The sequence below is a fragment of the Grampus griseus genome (genome assembly GCF_964374135.1).
Source record: "Grampus griseus genome assembly, chromosome: 3".
NCBI lineage: Eukaryota > Metazoa > Chordata > Mammalia > Artiodactyla > Delphinidae > Grampus > Grampus griseus.
In genome coordinates, this window is record NC_139019.1 from 172005318 (window position 1) to 172026034 (window position 20717).

General features: G+C 66.3%; 2 protein-coding genes across 5 annotated transcripts; both read right to left on the reverse strand.

Annotated features, from left to right (window-relative positions):
• Positions 1-1720: 1720 nt before the first annotated feature.
• On the reverse strand, positions 1721-9380 carry MIDN (midnolin; the record flags this gene model as incomplete). Of its 4 annotated transcripts, none has more annotated exons than XM_082652478.1 (8): positions 1721-3773; positions 4511-4756; positions 4985-5129; positions 5286-5591; positions 5675-5803; positions 7749-7811; positions 8019-8106; positions 9148-9380. In XM_082652478.1, 8 exons carry the CDS (start codon positions 9378-9380, stop codon positions 3496-3498), a joined length of 1488 nt encoding a protein of 495 aa, XP_082508604.1. In that variant the 3' UTR covers positions 1721-3495. The 4 variants fall into 4 exon arrangements, with proteins under 4 accessions (XP_082508604.1, XP_082508603.1, XP_082508606.1 ...); XM_082652477.1 differs by having other exon boundaries at positions 4985-5132; XM_082652480.1 differs by lacking the exon at positions 5675-5803.
• A 5096-nt stretch (positions 9381-14476) lies between these two features.
• On the reverse strand, positions 14477-16429 carry ATP5F1D (ATP synthase F1 subunit delta). Its single transcript, XM_082652194.1, has 4 exons — positions 16173-16429; positions 15529-15682; positions 14948-15036; positions 14477-14828 (listed from the first exon to the last, which is right to left on the reverse strand). Exons 1-4 carry the CDS (start codon positions 16311-16313, stop codon positions 14706-14708), a joined length of 507 nt encoding a protein of 168 aa, XP_082508320.1. The 5' UTR covers positions 16314-16429; the 3' UTR covers positions 14477-14705.
• Between the last annotated feature and the right edge of the window lie 4288 nt (positions 16430-20717).

Here is a 20717-nt window from a genome sequence, read left to right on the forward strand (position 1 = left end):
CGCCCTGTGGAGTGAGTTCCCCGGCAGTAGGCCAAGTGCCCCCTGCTCTGCAGCATGCAGACACAGCCCCCGTGATTCAGCGGGTGCCGCCATCTACTCCCTCCTTCCGCATCTCCCACCCAGCCCTGTAGCGGCCACCTGGGTCACAGCCCTGACCTCCGGGGACCCGGCTGCGTGGGCAGGGGGCTCGACCTGAGCTGTCCCACCCACACTTCCACCCTGCGGTCTTCCGGGCCCGCGGGTACGTTTGACCTGAAGGTCTGAAGGGATCAGCCTGACCTGAGTATCCTACCTTCCTGGCGTGGGCGTGCGATGATTTGGGGGTGACAGGGTGGCAGGAGGGACAGAAAGGCCTTAGCAAGCTGCTCCCAGGACACTCCTGGGACTGCACCTGTTTCCGTTCCCCATGGGCGGGACTCCTAGAACTGAGGCTTGGGAGGGCAGGGTCTTGGGCTATAAGAAATCAGCCCGGGGATGGTGGTCGCTAACGTAACAATCACCCCAGTGCTCTGGAGCAAACGGTATTTCTCTTCGGGCCTCGGTTTTCTCATCTACCAAATGGGAGGGTAATTAGTTCTCTTAGGTGGCTGCGTTAAGTGAGGAAATACATGTGAAATGACCTTCAGTGTTGTTGTGATTGTGTGTCTTTGCCCAGCCCCAAAGTGGATGAAGGTGGGACTCGCCACCTGGCCCGGCCCTCAGGGAGCTCCAGGTGGGCAGGGGTGGGAGTTGCAGACAGGGGAAGTTCCCAGGCAAAGCAGGGGCGCTGGCTAGGGGTGTTCCTGGGTAGGGCACGGCCCGGAGGCTTAATCCCGATGGTCAGGGATGGGGAGCGCTGGAATGCAAGGCCGGGCAGGCCGAAGGGAGTCCACGCAGGGCTGGGGTGGAGCCAAACCGGGAGGCCTCGAGCGCCAGCCCCAGGCCCTGGCTTGACTGTGGGAGGGAGAGGGGGTGCTCTGGAGGCCTGGCGCCATACCCCGGGGGGGGGCTCGGGTCAGGGTTCCTCAGGCTGGGCCCCCCACGCGTGGGCGGGCAGGTGGAGCTGCTTCCCCGTTTCTGGGGCTGGGGAAACCGTGGCGCAGAGCCTGCAGCCAGGTCTCCCTGGAGACTGAGTCCCTGGGCTCGCCTGCAGCCCACTTTATTATTTATCTTTGCGGTACGCGGGCCTCTCACTGTTGTGGCCTCTCCCGTTGCGGAGCACAGGCTCCGGACGCGCAGGCTCAGCGGCCATGGCTCACGGGCCCAGCCGCTCCGCGGCATGTGGGATCTTCCCGGACCGGGGCACGAACCCGTGTCCCCTGCATCGGCAGGCGGACTCTCAACCACTGCGCTACCAGGGAAGCCCCCTGCAGCCCACTTTAGAGCCTAGAACGGAGAGGCCCCACCCAGGGCACGCAGGCTGGCAGCCCCGTGCCCACACCCTGCAGGACTTCCGGCCTTGGGTACCGGGAAGTGGCCGGCCCTCCCTCCCCCGCCAGGCGGCTTCCTGCCCACCCTCACCCCAAAGCGGGGAGGGGGCGTGGGAACTGTTCCGGGACGCGCCCCTCCCCCCGCTGGGCGCCCTGGGAGCACGTTCCACCTCCCACTCCCTGGGGTGGCGGGCTACCCCAGCATCCAACCCGACCCTCCTGAGACAGATCACCCACTACCGTACTCAGCCCACTCTGTGACATCCAAGACCACCCCGCCCCCCGAGATGAGCAGGCCGGAGGTTCACTCGTTTCATTTTGTTTATTCCTTGAAATCACGGTGTTTGTGGAGGCTGTTTTCTTTTCCAATTTCATGTTTTCATACAGGAAACTCCCGCAAGGTGCTGGGACACCCCACAGCCCGACCCCCCGAGGGTGGGTAATGCTTTCTTGGGGGGGGCCCTGGAGAGGGCAGAGAGGGGTGGGCGGTTCCTGCCTGGGGCCTCCACTCTCAGACCAGCGGAGGCACAGACGTTATTTAAAAATCGTTAAAAAAAAAAACCCCATCAGAACACACATTAAATAGATATCCAAGACAGCGCTTCAAAAACAAACCCGCCCCTTTTTTTCTTTTTTCTTTTTTTTTGGAAAAACGAAAACAAAAACAAAGATCCTTGACCCCTACCCTCTGACCCCTCCCTGCCCACCCCCCCCACAAAAAATGTACAGAGCTACAGTTAACACAAGATGTTCACATCTGAAACCATTAACTTTAAACACATAATCGGGGGCAGGGTGAGGACTTGGGGTTCATCTAGGAGGGAGGGGCAGGCAGAGGGCGAGGGGTGTTGCGCAGCACAGAGGGGCGGGGCCAGGACGAGACTGACAGGTGGGGGGGCAGGGCCCAAACATCTCCTTTATCAGTAAAAAATAAAAGTGAATGAAAAAAACCCTCCACCCCACTGAAATGGCCCCAGTAAGGGGGGAGAGGTCTGTCCCTCTGCCCTGGGGGATGCCCCTGGGGCATGGGCATGAGTGGGGAGGGTCCAAATTAGACCAGCAGCGAACCCCCCCCCAAGGGGGTTAATGCTACACAGCGTTGCCCCTCCTGGGGTTTCACAGCTCAGCACCCCCTCCCCTCCCCTCCCAGCTGCCGGAGGGCCCCCAGACACAGTCCACAGGCCCAGATCCCTCAGGTTGGGTGGGGAAGGAGGGCTGGGGGCGTCAAGCCCGCCCCCCCAGCCATTGCTCTCCGTATTTTTCAAGAGATTCCCAACCACTATTGGCTCAGTCAGAAAATTAATAGTCTATAAATACCCCAAGCTCAGAAAAACGGGGTGGGGCGGTGGGGTAGCGCTGAAGGAAGTCGCACAGTGCGTGGACGGGGTGCAGGCTGGCGGCGGGCACCACCCCTCCCTCCCTCTCCTTTCCTGGCAGGAAAGGGTCCCCCCCCACGCACCCCAGCCCACACCGAAAGGCAGGCTCTGGCCAGCCTCTCCCCTGAAACGGCTTTTCTTTTCTTTCCCAGGAAAAAGAAAAATGGAAAAGGAGAGACCAGGAAGAGAAAAGAGTACGGATGTGGAAGAGAAACAGTCCCTGGTGGTCAAGGTCGCACCTGCCGAGTTGTTTTAGGGCCAGGGTTTGTGGTGGGGGCCTCTCCTCTCCGCGGCCCCCTCCCCTGTCTGTAAAGTGCATAATGAGGCATCTACATTTTTGACTTCAACCTGAAAAGGGTGGGGAGGGCGGCAGAACGGAAGTGGGGGGCGGCTTCCTTGTCGCCGCTCTCAACCATCTGGAAAGACTGCTACATATTTGGAGCTTGGGAAGGTGGGCGGGAGGGACCCGGCCAGGTCGGGGATGAGGATGGGAGATGGAGGGAGGGGCGGGCAGTGTGAGCCAAACCGAGGAGGCAGGAACCCAAGTCCATGGAGAGTTCGGAAAACCACGGTAGGAAGTGAAATTTCAAAAAAAAAAAAAAAAAAGGCCGCGTAACCGGGAGGGGGAAGCGCCCCACTGCACCAGCCGGCCGCTGGCCCTCCCGCGTGGGGCCACGCTCACAGGCCACCCTGGGCGAGGGACAGGGTTCCTAGGCCACCACGAACTCTGACTTGATGTCGGGGTTCACTTCTGGCTTCCAGACGGCGTCCTCGAAGTCAAGGCCCAAGCCAGCTGCCTCACTGGGGCCGCCGCCTCCCCCGCCGCCGGTGCTGTCGCTGCGGCCGGCCTTGCGGCTGGGCGGCCAGTGGTAGGGGCCCCGGGCATCGCGCCGGGCCTTTCTGCGGAGCCGTTTCTGCTGGAGCAGCAGCTGCAGGCGCTCCACCTTACAGCGGGTGGCTCGGTTTTCTGTCTGCCGCAGCCGGTCCCCTGCAGAGGCGGCAGTGACCATGACCCTGAGCGACCCTTGGAGGCCAGACCCCCAACCAAACGCGAGGACCCCCAGCAGATGGGCATCAGGCCCGATCCAGCTCTTGTGGACGCTCCCGCCAGCGAGTGAGTGGGTCAAGAGGGTCTGCTGGACCTTTAGGTCATTAATTCCACGTCTGCTGAACAGCAGGCTGTGAGCTCCATGAGGGCAGGGGCTGGCCTGAGCCGGGCACCGGGGACACGGCTGGCATAAAAATGAGCTGGAGCTTGAACCCTTTAGGCTATTTCTGTGACCCAGGGTAGGACTCAGGCTGTGCCCTGGTTTCCCCTTTGAGACCGGGCCTGGGGGCCCACATCACGGTTCTACAGAACTCCGGAGGCATCCGGAATAACGAGATGGCTGTGGTGGTGGGGCGGCGGAGGCCGCCCTTGAGCGGGAGGGGGAAGCTAACCCCCTCCTCAGCCTGACTGGCCCATTCACAGAGGCCCCACGCACCATCTGGAGAAGGTGCCCGAGGGGGGCGAGGAGGAAGTGAGGATGGACTCCCCCCCCGGGGAGGGCACAAAGATGCTGTGTGCCCCCAGCACACACACTCCCTTCTCTACACGCGCCTGCAAAGCAGGGCGAGTGGCAGCTGGCGGCCCCCTCCCCGCCACCAGCGGCTCAGCTGCTCTGAGAGGCGCACAGAGGGGCCTTGAGAGACCCAGGACGGGGTGGGGTGGGGGTGGACACTCACCCGGGGGCTTGCACAGGCGGGCCTGGCTCAGGGAGGCCGGGGTCGCGGCCGCCAGCTTCTCGCAGGAGGTAGTTTTGGGGGCGAGGTCCGGGGCACACTGGGCGTGGCACCGCAGCTGGGTCAGCGATGGGGGCATGCCCTGGTAGTGCCGCGTGGCACTCAGGAGGTCGTTGAGGATCTGCAGGATGGTGCCGATGTCCCGCCTCGGCCGCCCGCTGCTGTCCTGGCAGTTGGGGTGCAGCGTACCTGCGGGAAGGGGTGTGGATGAGGACCCCAGTGGTGGACGTGAGGCCTCGGCAGTGCCCGGGTCTCACATGTGCAGGCGGAACCCTGGGTGACACGGGCGCTCGCACCCACCCATGAGGACACGTGGCTTGCTGTATGGCCGGGCACACGCGTGGGGATCCCGGGGAGTGTGTCCCATGCCTGGCGTGGGTTCACGTGACTGCTCGCAGGGCACGCCATGACACCTACCAGAGAAGGTCCCTGAGAAGACCCCCGGGGCGTGGTTCACGAAGCTCTCGATGACTGCGCCAGGTTTGCGGGAGCGGGACGTGGGGCTGCCCCCGGCGGGGGACGTGGGGCTGGCACCGGTGCTGGCGGTGGGGGAGCAGTCCATCTGCTGATGGGGGAGGGAGGCACATGAGCTTTGGGGTTCAGGGTCAGGGGATCACCCACCAGACCAACACCAGCCCAGGGTCTGAGGACGGCCCTTGATACAAAAGACGTATCCAGGGCTCTGACGTTCTCCCACCACGTCCTCCCCCAGACTCACCTCGGGGCAGGTGGCAGAGGCCGAGTGGGAGCGGAAGGAGCCGGCCGTGACAGGGGAGGACGTGGGCGCAGGGCCAGTGGGCACTGGGGGGACGCGGGTGGCACTGGACACTGGCCGGCAGGGAGAGGACACAGGGGTGGTGGTCACGCTGGGGTCTCCACGGGCGGCAGCAGCGGCGGCAGCCAACACGTGGCGGTGCTGCAGTGGGGCGTGCTGGGCTGCGAGCTGCAGCTGGACGAACATCATATGGTCACCCACGCGCAGCGCCAGAGTCAGCGGCGAGCGGCCCGACAAGAAGTCACTGACCTGCAGAGAGCGGCCCGTCAGCCCAGGGCTCCAGCCTGTGGTGCCCCCAGCCCGGCCCGGCCCGGCCCCCCGCGCTGCGTGACCTGGGGCCTCTCGCCGCCCCTCTCTGGGCTCTGGGGTCCCTGTCGGTGCCACGGATGCTTAAATAAAATGAATCGGTATTTCCGGAAGCTGCCTCCGCCAGCCCGGCCCGGGCTGGGCGCCGCTGGGGGCTGTGGGGGGACAGAGGCGGATGAGACGGGGGCCTGGCCCGCCCTGGCCAGCTTGGTTCTTTCAAGGGGAAACCGAGGCCAGAGGGGGCGGGGCCCAGCCAGCAATCACTGTTCTCAAAGAACCCTCACCTCACACCTCTACCCCACCCTCTCTCGCCTGTGAACACTGCAGGGGCCTAGCTCAGGCCCCCTCCCAGCTAAGCCACTGGAACAGCGAGTGGGCGAAATTCCTGGACAAATTCTTGTCCTAACCTTTGCTTTCTCAAGATAAATATTTATCTGTCCTGGGCGGGGCCGAGGCTGAGGGGGAGGCGTTGCCTCTGCGGGCGCTGGGGGGACCCTGACCAGTTCCCTGGGGCCCGAGTTTCCCAGGGCTTCAACACAGCCCATTCAAACATGAACCTTCAGTCTGGCAGCCCCTTCGCAGCGGGAGAGGGGTGCATACCACCCCCATCTGCACTGGACCCCTCCTCTGGGGCCCGGCCAGTGCCGTGCTCTCCCCGGGCAGGGATGGGGCGGAGGTTTCTGAGAAGTGACACAGGCCGCGATGACTCAGAACCACCCCCTCCCTGCTGGCAGTGGCTGGCGTAACCTTCCCTGCTTGGGGGCCATGGGGAGAAGGCAAAGGAGGCGGGCCGAGCGCAGCCCCCACCCCGCAGTCCCTGTGCACACGCCCTCCCCAGCCCCAGAGATGCCCTTTGCAGGAAGGGCCTGGGGTGGCTTCCCAAGAGCAGCTGGGGTGTCCCCCCCCACACTCCACCCTGCAACTTCCTCCCAGGGGAGGGTGAACGGGCAGGCATGACTCGGTGCCAGGCGGAGAAGCAGCTCTGGGAGCCCAGTCACTCCGCCCAGAGCCTCCCATCTCCCTCCTGACGTAGACACCCTGCAGCGGATGTGAACCAAACACGCCCAGGGGCCCCCTGCCAACCACAGCCCCCCCAGGAGCAGGGAGCTCAGTTCACATCTGCCCCAGGAAAGCACACGCTAGCCCCACCCGACTCCAGGGACCCTGGCTCTCCCCCCACCCCACTGCTCCTCCTGACGGCAGACCACCCAGCTCCTGGGTCCCCCCCCCTCCTCCGCGCCAGCTGGCTGGTGAGGGCAGGATGCTAAACGCCGGGAGGGGGCAAGGGCCTCAGGGCAGGAGGAAGGGAAGCCGCTGAGCAGGTTCCTGAGGCCGGGGACCTGCCACCCCCACCCTGGCAGCGGGCAGATAGCTGAGGCCTGTGTCACCCTCCTGGGAGGAGGGCCCTGCTGCCAGAAAAATGAGGAAAGGAGGAGGAAAGAAAAAACCTGCAACAAAACCGGGAACCCAGTGTGGGCCAGCCCCAGCCTTCCTCCTCGTCGCTCTCCCGGCACTTACTAAATATTTCCCTAACATCCTGTCTGGTCTGTGCTGGCCCCAGGGGCTGCGTGCCCCCGCCCCCTCCCCCTTTTGGGGCAGAGAACAAAGGGTAGAGGGAGGAGAGGGAGGGGTGACTCCCCACCCCTCGCAATGGGGTCACGAAAGGCGGAAAGAGTATCACCCAGTCCCATCCCTCCCCCCCCATCAGAAATGTTAAAAAGGTCGCTCTGTGGAAACCACAGTGGGGCAGGGGGGAGAGTGCCTCGGCACGGCTGGTGAGGTTGGGGACGCAGGCCCGGTGGTGTGGGAGCATGGGCCAAGGTCACCCCGCAGGCAGGCTTGTGAAAGCTAGGCCCCCTCCCCCATGGCGGCCACCGTGGGAGAGAAGGCTCTCAAGGTCAGATGGTGAGTGCTGGGGGGGCGGGGAGGAGGAATAGGAAGCTGGGTGACCAGGCCAAGCTGGCACGAAGGCGGAGCGGCGCGTCCCCTCCCCTCCTCACAGGCCTGCTGGGGGCACAAACAACCCCCAGGCCCTCCAGAGTGGCCGGGCACTGGGCCTGCTGCCCCCAAGGGCCAGGAGGGGGCCGGCGCGGGTCTTACCTGGGTCTCAGTCAAGCTCTCGAGGGCCTGCATCACAGACTGTTCTGGCCTGGAGGCCTGAGACTACAGAGAGAGGAAGAAGAGACCCTGAGGGCGCACCCGAGCACCGGGGTTGGGAGGGCCCCGCTTGATGGGTGGGGTGGGTGGCCCGGAGGGGAAGGGGTCCAGTGTGTGATGGGGACTGTGCTGGCAGGGGAGGGGACTGCGCTCGCAGGGGAGGGGGCTGCCTGTCAGTGCGGGGCCTCGAGGCGCACCGCCCCAGCCATTTACCATGAGGCCCGCCTCCACGGTGGGCACGAGCGTCAGCTTGCTGCCATCCCCCACGCCGAGCTCCTGCAGCTTCCCCGAACTGAGCCGGCTGAGTGGGGAGGAAGGAAGAGGGTGAGGCTACACCGAGACAAGGCAGGGGCTCGGAAGCGGAGTCCGCGGGGGAGGGCTGGGCTCGTGAGGTAGACACAGACGTCCATCACCCCCACCCCTTCCTGGTCTCCAGATCCAGAGACCTGAGTGTGTGCGTGGTTGAGGTCAGACCCTGGGAGCCCCTGCTGACGGTGCAGATCCCTTCTTCCAAGGAACCCCAACTCTGGACTGGGGGCACTCCCTCTGCGCCTCAGCGAGGCACGTTTTCACCATCTAGGCCCAGCGAGTCCCTTGGCACCCTCCCCCAACCCTGGGGCCGCCCCCCTGTAATTCAACCACCGGGGCCTGGGCTGTCCCTGCGGGCCAAGCGCTTAGCCTTTCCGGGCTTCGCCGGGCGGGCCTCCCCTCCTCCCTCCCTCCCTCCTTGGCGCAGGCCGCCGCCGCGGCCGCCGCTCAGACAAAGGAGACCCTCCCCCTCCCGCCCCTCCCCCACCGGGGCCCCTCCGCTGGGGATGGACACTGCGTGTCCCCAGAGGCCCGCGGAGGGAGGGCTCCCGGCTTGGAGGCGATTTAAATGGCGGGGGGGGAGGGGGAGACTGCGGGAAGGGCTTGGTGGCGAGAACAAAGGGGGGCAGAGAGACGCAAGTGGGGGGAGAGGCAGCCAGACGCAGAGGGGGCCGCCGAGCAGATGCGGAAGCCGGCGGGTCGCAGGCAGAGGAGGCAGCCGCCGCGCCCCCCACCCCCGTAGCTGTGACCCCCGCGCCGCCCGGGACTCCTGCCTTCCGGTGGGGGACGCCGCCTAAGCCCGACCCGAGGCGCCCTCGCAGCCGCCTTTGTGCAGCGACCCCGGGCGGGGGAGGGGGCCAAGACTGGCAGGGCCGAGCAGAGGGCGCCCGAGAGCGCGCGGCGCGCCCCCGCCCCCCGTCTGGCCGCCCCCTTCCTTCCCCGAGCGGCGCGCTCTTTGTTCCCGCCCCGGGGCCGGGGCCAGAGGGGGCGTCGGGCCCGGGGGGCGCGGGGGCTGGGGGCGCGCGGTACCTACGTGTCTTTGTGGAGCAGCGCCAGGCGCTCCTTGGGCACTTTGAGACGTTGGGACAGCCTCTTGCGCAGCCCCTCCACCGTCTCGTCGGGGGGCACCGACAGCTCGTAGCGGGTGCCCGTCGTGCTGTGGATGGCCAGGCTCATGGGCGCCGTCTCGGCCGCCGGGCCCAGCTCGCAGGCACCGCCGGGGGCACCGCGCCGGCAGCTCCGGGCGCCGCCGGGCTGCGGCTCCATCCCCGGCCCGCGCTGGGGGGCTGGAGTCCGCGGGGCGCCGCCAATTCTTGCCGCGCCTCCGGGCAGGGCGGGGGGGCTCCCCAAACAGGGGTCCTCGGGGCCCCTGAGGGCGGGGGGCAGCGCGCTTTCCCTTCGAGAAGGTCCCAGGAGCGGAAGGCGAATCAAGAATCAAAAATCCGAGTGGCGCTCCGGAGTCGCGTCGGCTCGTCGGGGCACCTTCCTGGGTGGGGACTACACTCTCAGCTCCTTTCAAGGGCGGCGGGCGCGGGAAAGGGTCCCGGAGGAGGGGGCGCCACTCAGTCGGCCGCGCTCAGGGCCGTCTGCCGCTCGGGCCGAGCTTCCCCGCGCGTCCCCTCCCTTAGCAACAGCCGCCGCCGCCGTCGCCGCCGGAGGATCTGGGGGTGAAAGTAACAAGAAAAAAAAGTTATAATGTATCAACGTCCCGAAGGGCGGGGCCTCCGCCCCCTCCCATTCACTACTTACTCCGCCGGCCCGCGCCGACCAATCAGCGCGTGCTGAACGCCCAGTCGGCCACACGGGCCGGCCAATGGGAGCCCCCGCGGCACCGCCCCACGTGGCCGCGCGGGCCCACCCCTCGCTCCGCCCCTGTCCCGTTGGCCAAGCGGAGCGCGGCAGGGGCGGGGCCGGCGCCGCTCTGGCCCGCCTCCGCACCCCCGCCCCGCCGCGGCCATTCATAAGGCCCGGGCCCGCAACAAAGGGCGGGCGGCCCGGCCCGGGGGGCGCGGGACCCAGAGTTGGGGCGGCGCGCCGTGGGGGAGGGCAGTGGCTGCGCGCCGAAGGAGCAGGAAGCCGGGGCCTTCCCTAAGCGCCGATCCGGGAAGCCGCCGCTAGCGGAAGCTGGACGCTGTCCCCGCGCCTCGTGGCCGAGCCCAGGCTGGGGCGCTCGCGGGAGGGTCGGTCCGGGGTGCCCCCCACCCGTGAGGCGTGAAGCCCCGGCAAGGGGTGGAGCTGCGGGCGGGGCCTGCACCCCCGTGGCCGGTGCCGTGGTGACGTGGCCGGTGCCGGAGAGGCCCTCCCGCGCCGGTGCCACCTCGCGTCCCACCCCCGTCCCGCCGGGCCGGGCCCGCTTCCCGACTCGCGCCCGCCCGAGCCGTGACGTGACGCGGCGTCCCCGGCTGCGCCCGCGCGCGCCGCTCGGGGCTGCGGTGAGTCAGCAGCGCCGGCGCGCCCTCTGCCGGCCCCACCTGGGAGCGCTGCCCGGAGACCCGGGGAGGGGTCGCCGAGGCCTCCAGGGACGGGGGCAGTCCGACAGGACTGCGGGCGTTGTGGGAGCCTCGCTAGGGGTATGAAGCCTCCAAGTCAGGAGACTGGGGCCTCACATTCGGGGAAACTGAGGCCGGAAAGGCAACTAGCTCAAGGTCACTCTCGGGGAGGGGGAGTGCCCGGGGGGCGGGGCGGGGGCAGAGGTCCCTCCCGGGCTGTGCTGGCTGCGCCGAGTGCCTCCCACTCCACGTCCCGGGGGGCTTCCCAGGGCTGGAGACACCTTTGAACACTGCCTGCTCAAAGAACAAAGAAAAGTGGGGCACCCTCAAGAGCCTATAGTGAGAACCCCCTTCCTCGGCCCGCGAGGTCCCGCCCCCCACTCACCGGGAGAGGCAAGTCCGAAGTCCCAACTGTCCTGAGTGTACCCACGTCCAGGCTGAGTGCGCGGTGGCGGAGCCGGTCTGGGGCCGAGCGGGCGGCCCCCGAGCCTTTATCCGCGCCGCCTTCCCTCGGGGTGGAGTTTGGGCGGCCAGGGGGCGGGGGGCCGGGCAGGCGGTGACGCAGGCCGGCCCCCGCCCCTGCCTGCCGGCCAGGGCCCTGGGGCGCCGTCGGGCCTGGGCCACCCGCCCCCTAAATCTCGCATTTTAAACGGGGAGGGGGTGGCGCTCCTTGAATGCTACGAACCTGGGGTCACGGTCGGCCGCGTTGACGACTCGGGCGCACCCGCACTCCGGCCCGTGCTTCGGGGTTTCGGGGTGCACAGCTGGATTCTCTGCCCCGCCCCCTTTCTGGCCGAGTGCTTCCGCCTGGGGGCGCCCGCGTGGGGGAGCGGTAAGGGGGGCCTGAGTCAGCGGCCTCGGTCCAGGAAAACAGGCTGGGGTCACCTGCCTGCAGTGGGGGGGCCCCAGCCAGCTGCCCTGGCGGCCCAGCCAACTACATCCCTTAACGGTGACCTCAGAGGGCATTTATGGAGCGATTCACCAGCGCCAGGCCTGCCTTGTGCATCCAGTCACCGCCCGCTGGGCTTTGTGACCCCGTAGGGCACTGACCTTTGTGAGCCTCAGTTTCTGCAGGGTGGCAGTAGAATGAAGTGAGAGAACACAGCAGACCTCACTCTGGAGCCTGGGGATGTGGGGCCCTCACCTAGGCCTGGCAATATTGCCATCATCCCATCAGGCATGCTCACCTGCTGGTATCCTGCCTTTGTGGTGGGCGTAATCACCCTACCCATTTTACAGGTGAGTAAACTGAGGCCACACAGCCATTAACAGGCAGAAGCCTGGCATGTCCTCAGGTGTGTCCCTACAGGTCGCCCTGTGTAAGGGGTTTTCTAAGGATGACCCTGGCTGAGGGTAGGGCCCTCTCAGTCGTCCCTCCCTCTCTGTCCAGAGGAGGGGGACCCCAGGCCACTTGTCCACTTATCTGGTGTCTCCCTTTATCTGACCCGACCACCTCCGCCCCCAGCCTTGCCCTGGGGGCCCCTCCCAGGGCTGTGCTCCTTTCCAGGTCTGCCTCCTGCTCCCACCCAAGGGCTCCTGCAGCCTCTGGCCCCCCACCCTCTCACAGGCACACCCAGACACTCCCAGCCCCATAGGGTCAGGGCTGGGCTTGAGGGAGGGATCAGGAGGCTGGGGTTGAGGCACGGATAGGAGTTTGCCAGATAAACAGAACAGTGCTCAGATGAGAAGCAAGTGAGCGCAAAGCACCGGAGGCTCTCACGAGTGCCCCGAGACCTGGTGATGGGGCCGGGCTGAGGGTCTGCGGGCCCGGCCTGCTCTGCCTGCAGAGAGCAGGAAGGCAGCACAGGGGACCGTGCGCTCTGAAGCCGGAGCATCTGAACGCTGGAGGGCTCACGGAGGGACAGGCCAGGTGGGACCCTCAGGTGGGCAGGTGGCGCTGGGTGGGGTGCGGCTGAGACCTCCAACGGGTCTGTGATCTCACTGGGGCTGGTTCGTCTGCCTGCAGGGAAGTGGGCTGTCTCCTGGCATGGGGCCCCTGAGGGTCACACACACACAGGAGACCAGTGGCCCCTGCCTGGCTTTGCAAGTCCCAGTTGATAAACGTGCCAGATCAGCCTAAGGCCTGTTCTCTCCCACTCATAGCATCCCTGTGCTATGGGGGGCAGTCCCAGGCCGTGAGCGCACTCAAAGCACGAGGGGACCCCTTCCTGGGAAGGAGATGAACCCTTGGGCACCGCCTGCCCCCACAAGGCCCAAGGCCTGCACTCTCAGAAGGGGTCGTGACCCCTGGTTCCTGGCCCTGTGACCCATCCCACCCTGGGTGCCTCCCACCCCAGGACGCAGCCTGGCCAGCACAGGCTGTTCCTGAAGCTGTCAGGGCGCAGGTGTCCCCAAGCCGGACTCTGAGGCGTGCACATCCCCCAGGGGGCCTGCACCATGCTGGGGGTCCTAGCTGTGTGGCTGTGTCCCATAGCCCCGGGCTGTGGCCTCAGGGGGTGATGGTGCAGGCAGGTTCCCTGGTGTGGGGACCACTGGTCCAGGGTCTCCTCCCACAAGCCCCCACCAGCCCCCAACTGTGTCCTTGCTCTTATTTATAGAACAGATGAGAAGCCAGTCCAGGAACTCGAAGACCTGGGCTCTAAGCCGGGAGACAAGGAGGGGAGGAGTGGGGCTGCACCTGTGACCCCACGGCTGTCCCAGCTTTAGCTGAGCTGGGGTTTCCTGAGGAAGTGGGGGCCGGCTGCTTGGACCTCACCTGCACAGAAGGAGCGAGCCCCAGACGGACACCGCCCAGAGCCGCAAGCTTGCCTGGAGACTCCCCAGACATCGAGCCTCTGAGGCAGCTACGGGACAGTCATTCGTATAAGATCGTGACACAAGACCACACAGCCCACCCGTGCCAATGACAAGCCCGGGAGTGGCCTCTCCGTCACCTTCTGGCTGCCGGTGACACACAGAGAGGCCCAAGCGTTCCCACACACTCACCCCCATGAAATGCCCCACCAGCTCTGCTCTGACCCAGGGCCGGGGAGGGGGACAAGGAGGTGGCCAGTGCCTGGGTCACCCCCATGGTTGCAAAAGTGAGTTACTGGCTGAAAGAAATGGGACAGCCCTGAAGCTTCAAGGTGCCAGGACCGCCCCCGCCTGGCCACCCCACCCATCTGGGGCCAGTCCAGGGGCCCCGGTGCCACGGAGGTGCCAACACCATCAGGGATCGGGCACCTGGCCAGCTGGGGCCACCCACAGGCCAGGCAGGCACAGGGCAGGGCCTCCGTTGGAGCAGGCAGGACCCACCCCCTCCCAGTGCAGCTGGGGCGGGGCCGGGGAGCCCACGGGACAGGCGTCACAGTCTGGAACCTGGCAGAGCCTCATGTCTGTCCAGCAGCCCAGGCCCAGCCCAGAAGTGGCAGCCACGCTGCTGCCTGCCATCCCCAGCCCTGGCTGGTGACCTTCACCTGTGCCCACCCTCCCGGCGTGACAGCCAACAGCCTTCCCACAACCCAGTCTAGTTTTGCGAGCTGAGCCCGCACCGCCAACACCCCAAGCGGTTCAGACTACAGCCTGCTGAGCTGGGAAGGCTGAGGCTGGCTGCCCCACCTCGCTGCGCAGACACAGGACACTGGGGGAGAGGCCGCGCTGGGTCCCAAGCCCACCACCAAGCAGGATAAAGTCAGCGTATGCAAACTGGATTCCAGGTGTTTAATGAGGGTTCGGGCAGGGAGCAGGCTGTCCGTTGCCGGTGGCTGGGAGCAGAGGTCTCTGCGGCAGATGTGGCAGAGGAGTGGTGGCCAGCACGTCAGGTTGGGGAGATCTTAGGAAGTGGAAGAGCCTTCCGGGGTGAGAGTAATCCCCACGGGTAGGGCAAGTGCCCGACCTTGACGCCAGCCCCCAGACCTACCAGAGCTGGCTTGTTTCCCTGGTTTATTCACCACAGAGAGGCAGAACCCTGAAAGGCGCTCTGCGCAGGCGCCGGCACTGCGCTGCCCCCTGGTGGCTTCCTAGAGAGGATGGCTCCCCCAGGATCACTCCCCCAGCCTCCCAGACAACCTGCACCCACAGGAACTGGGTCCTCACGCCAGGCCATCCCCTGCCCAGCTCTGGCCCAGTCTCCCTGCCGGAGCCAGCATGGGGCATGCACCACCTACTCCAGGGCCTTCACCAAGGCCTCGTTGGCCTCGATGCGGATTTGGATCTCGGCCCTCATGGCCTCGTCCGTGGCCCCCAACAGCTCCGACTGCGCCTTCTCCAGGTTCGCCTTGGCCACCTGCAGGGGGTGGGTGGCGGGTGAGGGCGAAGCAAGGAGCCCAGCCCGGTACCTGTTCCCTCCCTGCAGTTGGGGATTTCGTGGCAGCTCGGAGCACCAGCTTCCCCTGGGACACTCACCCCCAGATCCAACATGTCCAGTGTGACGGCTTCCTCAGCCAATAACTGCACCGAAGAGTCAGCGTTCACCGTGACCGAGCCACTGCTCACTGCAGGAGGAGGAGGAGTGAGAGGTCCATGTACGTGTGTGGGGACACAGTCAGCCCCAGAGCCCCTGCAGGGCCAGGAGGGTGACCACACAGCGTGGCTCCACGATCCAAAGGCCCCAGCACACAAGTGAACAGAGACCACCCAGTGCATCTACTGTAGACTGGACATGGGGACAGAGCCCCCTCCTTTTGCCCAGCAGCCCAGGAGTTGAGCCAGGGTTAGGAGTGAGCCGAAGCTGATTTCCAGTCTGGGTTGTACCGCTGGGGCCACGCTGTGGAAAACCTCCTCCGAATTGAGGATCCTTTCTCCTCCGATGGGCCCCCGCCCGGCCCACTGCTGACCACTTACATCCCTAACCACACCCAGCCCAGTGCCGGGGAGTTCTATATCCTTGGTGTCCTTCCTGACACTGCCAACTGAAACGAGAACTAACCCGTTGAGACAAGCATCTCCCACCCAGCCCCTTCCCTCTGCCCTCCCAATCAACTCACCAAAGTATTTGGAGATGGTGCCGTCCTCAGCGTGGACCACAACCAGCCCTGGTCGCAGGACCTGCAGTGTGGGTACGTGGGCTGCCAAGATGCCAAACGCTCCGGTCTGCGTGGGCACGTCCACCTGTCGAACGTTGACGCCGTTGAAAAACACCTAGACAAGATACATAAAGAAAGGATCACTTAAGGCTAGTCCCTCGGGGAACAGCAGTCAGTCTCCGCCGCAGTTAAACAGCCAAGGCAAGACTGAAAGCTGACGGGGGACACGGAAGCAGCCGATGCTTCGGTGGGGTCCTCGTGCAGGACTGCAGCGCCTTCGTCTACTTGACAATGGAATCCAGTCACCCTAGCCCTCGGGTAAGGAGGCGCGGTCAAGGCAGAACCAGCGAGCCACCTGGGGAGGAGCGTACAAGAAAGGTGCCCAGGGACTCAGGTTCTGAACCACGTGAGGAAGGGCGCACATCGAAATGGGAGGCTGAGGAGCGACCTGAAAGTTGGGCGGTCAGATCCCGGACCACACGGGGGAGGGGCGCGGGTCGGGAATGGGGGTCGCCGACCTGAGGGTTGGGGGCTCGGATCCTGGGCCACACGGGGGAGGGGCGCGGGGTCCAGAATGGGGTCTCGAGCCCGGCGGACGTCCGAACCTGCGTGGGTGAGGCGAAGGTGAAAGACATCTGTCCCGGGCCCGCGGCGGGGGCCGGGGCGGCGGCGGCCTCGGCGTAGGCGCGGGCCTGGCGCACGAGGCGGCCCAGGCCTGGGCGGCGGAGGAGCGCAGCGGGCAGCATGATGGAGGGCGGACGGCGGACAGCAGAGCAGGGGCGGGCGGACTCCGGCTGGACGCCAGCGGCCTGGAGGTCGAGGAAGACGACGCTCGAGGACTTCTGGGAGAAGAATCCCGACGAGGGCGCAGGCGCGAACTACGACTACCGGCGCGCTGTGCGCGATGTTGTAGACGGCGAACCGCCTGGACGCGCGGCATGCTGGGGGTTGTAGTTTCCTTCCGGCAAGAGCTCCCAGCCCGGTGGTCAGGTGCGGGGGTCGGTTACACGGCTCTGCACGGGGAGCACCAGAAGCCCGCGCGGAGAAAGAGACACTTAATTCAAGATTTTGGGGGCGCTCATTGGATGTCAGGCGCTGGGGAGACATCAGGGAAATATTAAGATTCCTGCTCTAGTTTGGGGTGGTGGGGGCGTTTAACAGACACTCAACGTAATAAATTGTACAGTATGTTAGGAGGTGACAAATACTTAAAAATGAAAAAGAGTATGGGGGCCGGATAGGGCAGGCAGTGATTGTAGGAGGTGCAGGCGTCCCGGGAACGGTATCCCAGGCGGAGTGTCCAGCTCCCGTAAGCGTCCAGCGGTGTAGGAATCGCTTGGCTGCACCCCTAAGGGCGCCGGCAGAGGGCGCGCCGCGCCCGGAGATGCGCCCCCCGCAGCCCCTCCCGGCCACCGCCTCCGCGCGCTGCTGACGCAAGGGCGCGTGCGCGGGCGGCCCTGGGCTCCGCGGACGTCACCTCGGCCCGCGCAGCCTCGCTCGCGGCGCTGACGTCACCGCTCCGCCCCCGCGCGCGGGCAGGTCGGCACCCCGGGTTGGGCCCCAGCCCCCACCTTGGGCTCCGGGAAAACGTGGAGTCCGGCTAGACCGGGCTGGGGTCCACATCCGGAAGGGCCTTGGGTGAGGAGCGGACGGGTGCAGGGCGCGGGGGGTGGGGGTGGGTCACACCTGGGCTCGTGGCTGGGCAGGTGCTGTGGCCGAAAGAGGCTCCCACACCAGGGAGGCCCGGGGCCTGGCGCCCAGGCCCCCGCACCCTCTCTAGGTCAGCGCTGTGAGAGGTACTCGTGGAATCAGTCCTTATGCGCTGGGCATCCTGGCCCTAGTCAGGTGTGTGCAGAGGGAAGCTCTGCTCCCATTTCTTAGGGGTGCGTCCTGTGCACGGCTTGCTCGTCCCGGAACCCTGGATCCTACTGGAAAAGAGGCCTATTTTCATATGCTTCTCAGACCCATCTATTGGACTTGTCTCTAATCCCCACTCCAGGGTAGCCAAGGGGTCGGCGCATCACCTGTTACTCAGGTCCCCAACCCGGGTTTATCCTGGAATTCTCTGGTGTACCCATCGACAAGCCACCCAGCTCGGCCCCTGCAGCTACCTTTACTGACTTGGATGGCCACAGGCTCCTCCCCTAGCTTCACCAGGGCACCTTCTCCACAAACAGCCAGAGGGACCACATCATTCCCCTGCTGGGAACACAAGCTGCCTCCCCCTGGTCCTCCAACACATTCACCTTCAGCCCACACACTTGGGGACCTCAGGGACTTTGCCCATGCAGTTCCCACACGCCTGGAGCCAGCCTTCCCGGGTAATTGTCCACTTGACTGCCCCTTGCCCTCCTTGGGCTGTGTCACCCTTTCATCCACTGGACACACACCTTCTCTCCAGGGTGCTGCCCCTCTGCTATGCTCTGCTCTCGGACCCAGCTGTAAATGAACTGCTTTTGGAGGTCACCGCAGTGGGGGCAGGGGTGAGGAGGGACACAAGGCAGAGGAACAAGTAACAGGCAACGACGTGCAGGGCCTCGGAGAGAAGCAAAGCGCAGCAGAGCTCCGGAATGTGGGGTGGGAGTTGCTTTGTTAGCAAACGGAGTCAAGAGGAGATGAAGACTTCGTCGTTGGGAAAGAGGTGAAGGAAGCTCCGGAGGGGACAAGCTGTCCGGGCCTGGCACCTGCACGTGCAAAGGCCCTGGGGTTGGACTGGGCCTTCCTCTTTCACTGGAGGAGAAAGGGGTGCCATTGTGCTGTGCTGAACACAAGGCCTGGCAGGCTGGGATGGGACCCCGACCTGGCCTGAGCATCTAGAAAGATGAGGCACAACTGTCTGAGAAAGAGCAGTTTGGGGTTGACCAGGCATGGGGTTTCTGCAGGGGTAGTCCTGTTGTCACCCCACCCCAGGCAAGCCCTGGTGGCACTCAGAATGCGTTGTGTTCCATTATCTTTGCTGCTCATCCTAACAACAAGACAACCCTGACAGTGCTGCCCATGTAGGGGAAGAAAAGTGGGACATGTGCCCTGGAGCCCCTAGGCTGTGCACCCCGGAGACTCCCAAACCGGGGAAGCGATGGTTAGGGAGTCTGGGCACCCCCGGACTCCAGGCCGCGGGGAGTCGTGCGCCCTGGGACCAACACCCCTTTGGTTCCCCGTCCCCGGGGATCCAGTGAAGGTCGGGGAATCGTGCCTCAGGGGCCGGGGGCGGAGATTCAGCTGCCTCGGGAGAGGGCGGCTTCGCGTGGGGAGGGGGCGCCCAGGAGCACAGGCTCCGCCCCCTGCCCCCGCCGGAAGGGACGGGGAGGCGGTGGCCGGCGCGGAGCAAGCGAGAAGCGGCGGCGAGCGAGGTGGGGGCGGCCGGCCGGGGACCCGGCAGCACCGGGCGGCACCGAGCGGGTCGGAGCGGGCTGGCCGCCAGCGCGGTCACGTGTGTGACCCCTCCTCTCGCGCCTGCCTCCCCCGCGCGCCGAGCTCTCCATTCATAAATTCTCCGCCTGCTCCGCGGCTACCGGGCGCCGGAGCCCGCCGGGAGCGCCGTGCAGCAGCCCGCCCGCCGCCCATGGGCCGCGCGCCCCGGCGCTGAGGTAGGCGCGCGGGCCTGGGGCTGCACCGGGGCGGGCGGGGGACAGGCCGAGGCCGCACGGCCCGCCCTGGCTAGAGACCACCGGCCCTCTCCCGCGAGGCGGCGAGGCCGGAGGCAGGGAGCGGAGGGGCCAGGGCCGGCGTGGGGGCCAACCTGCCAGGCTCTGCACCCGTCTTCGGCGGCCCGGAGAGGGACCCTCGCCCACGCCCTCCCTCAGCCTCAGTTTCCCCCTGAGAAATTCGGCGAGGGCCGTGGCGTTTCCGCCCCCGGGCTTAGCCCGGGGTTGAGATGTGCCCGAGGTCGGCTGTCTGCATCTCATCGCTCGCCATCCCGGTCCCCCGGGCCGGTTGGGGACGCGGGGGTGGGCGCGGTGGCGAGCCCGATCGGGAGCCGAGGCCCGGCAGGACTTTAGGGTGGCCCGTGGGCAACCTCCGCCCTGGTCTCCCGTCCCCACCTGCTCCCTAGGAGTCCACCTCCCTTCCCCTTCGGCCTCCTGCTGTCTTTCCTGGTCTCCTGTCATCGTCCCTGTTCCTCTGCCCCCTCCCCCCTAACCTGAACTCATTTCCCGACCTACATAGAGGCGCCCCCTCCCCCGAGAATGCAGGGGAGCCGCGGCCAGCCTCTGACCCGAAGTGCCGAGGACACCTGGCTTTTCCCGGACCCTCCCCTGCTATGGGCCTCAGTTTCCCCCGCTGTCGAGTAGGGTGAAAGTCCCAAAGGGTTGGGGGCGCTGGAACCTGTACACAGGCTTTCCCTTTCGTGTGGGGACGGGCCGCGCGCCGTGCCCACTCAGGGCTGCTGGTCGTCCCGGCCCCGGACTCGGTTTCCTGAGATTCCAGAATGCGGCCACCGGTCCTTCCCGCCGGGAAGAGCCGCGTGTTGGGGAGGGCGGTCAGGTGCAAGGTCCAGGCAGTCCCTCTCCCGAGAACTGAGACCCTCTCTGCCTCAGTGCCCCCGGCTCCAGGCAGACGTGGAGCCCGGCCGGCTCGGGCGGGGACGGGTGCGGCGGGGGCGCACAGCCGACCGGGCACCGGCGGGCGGCGGCGGCAGCAGCCATCTTGCCGCCCGGGGCTGGCTCCAGCCGCCCCTGCAGGAGGCCTCCCTCCCCCGCGCCCCCTCCCCTCCCCAGTGCTCCCTGGCAACCCGCCCCCCCCCCCAGCTTGGCCTGCTAGCTCAGTCGCCATGGGAACCAGATTCTTGAGGGTTGGGAACAGATGCGCCTCCTTTGGCCTTTTCACTCCCACCGGTACTGGGCGGAGGGGGAACCTGTACATCCAGGAATCGTAACCTGGAGTCCCGGCGCTCAGCCCCTCCACCCCCTCCCCGGGCTGGCCAGCCCCAGGGATGGCCCGAGTCCCCGCTATTCTGGAACCAGTCTCCTGGGGCCGAGGCGGCCCCTCCCGCTCCCTGATGGTGCAGGCAGGGCCCCTGGGGTCTGGCGGGAGTGAGTTGACAGCCTCAATTTGCCTATTCCTCGCAGAGGCACTTCTCCTTTCCTGGGCAGGGCTCCGGCCCCATGCCACCTTGCCGGGCCGGCCCCACCGGCTGGGGAAGCTGTTGATAC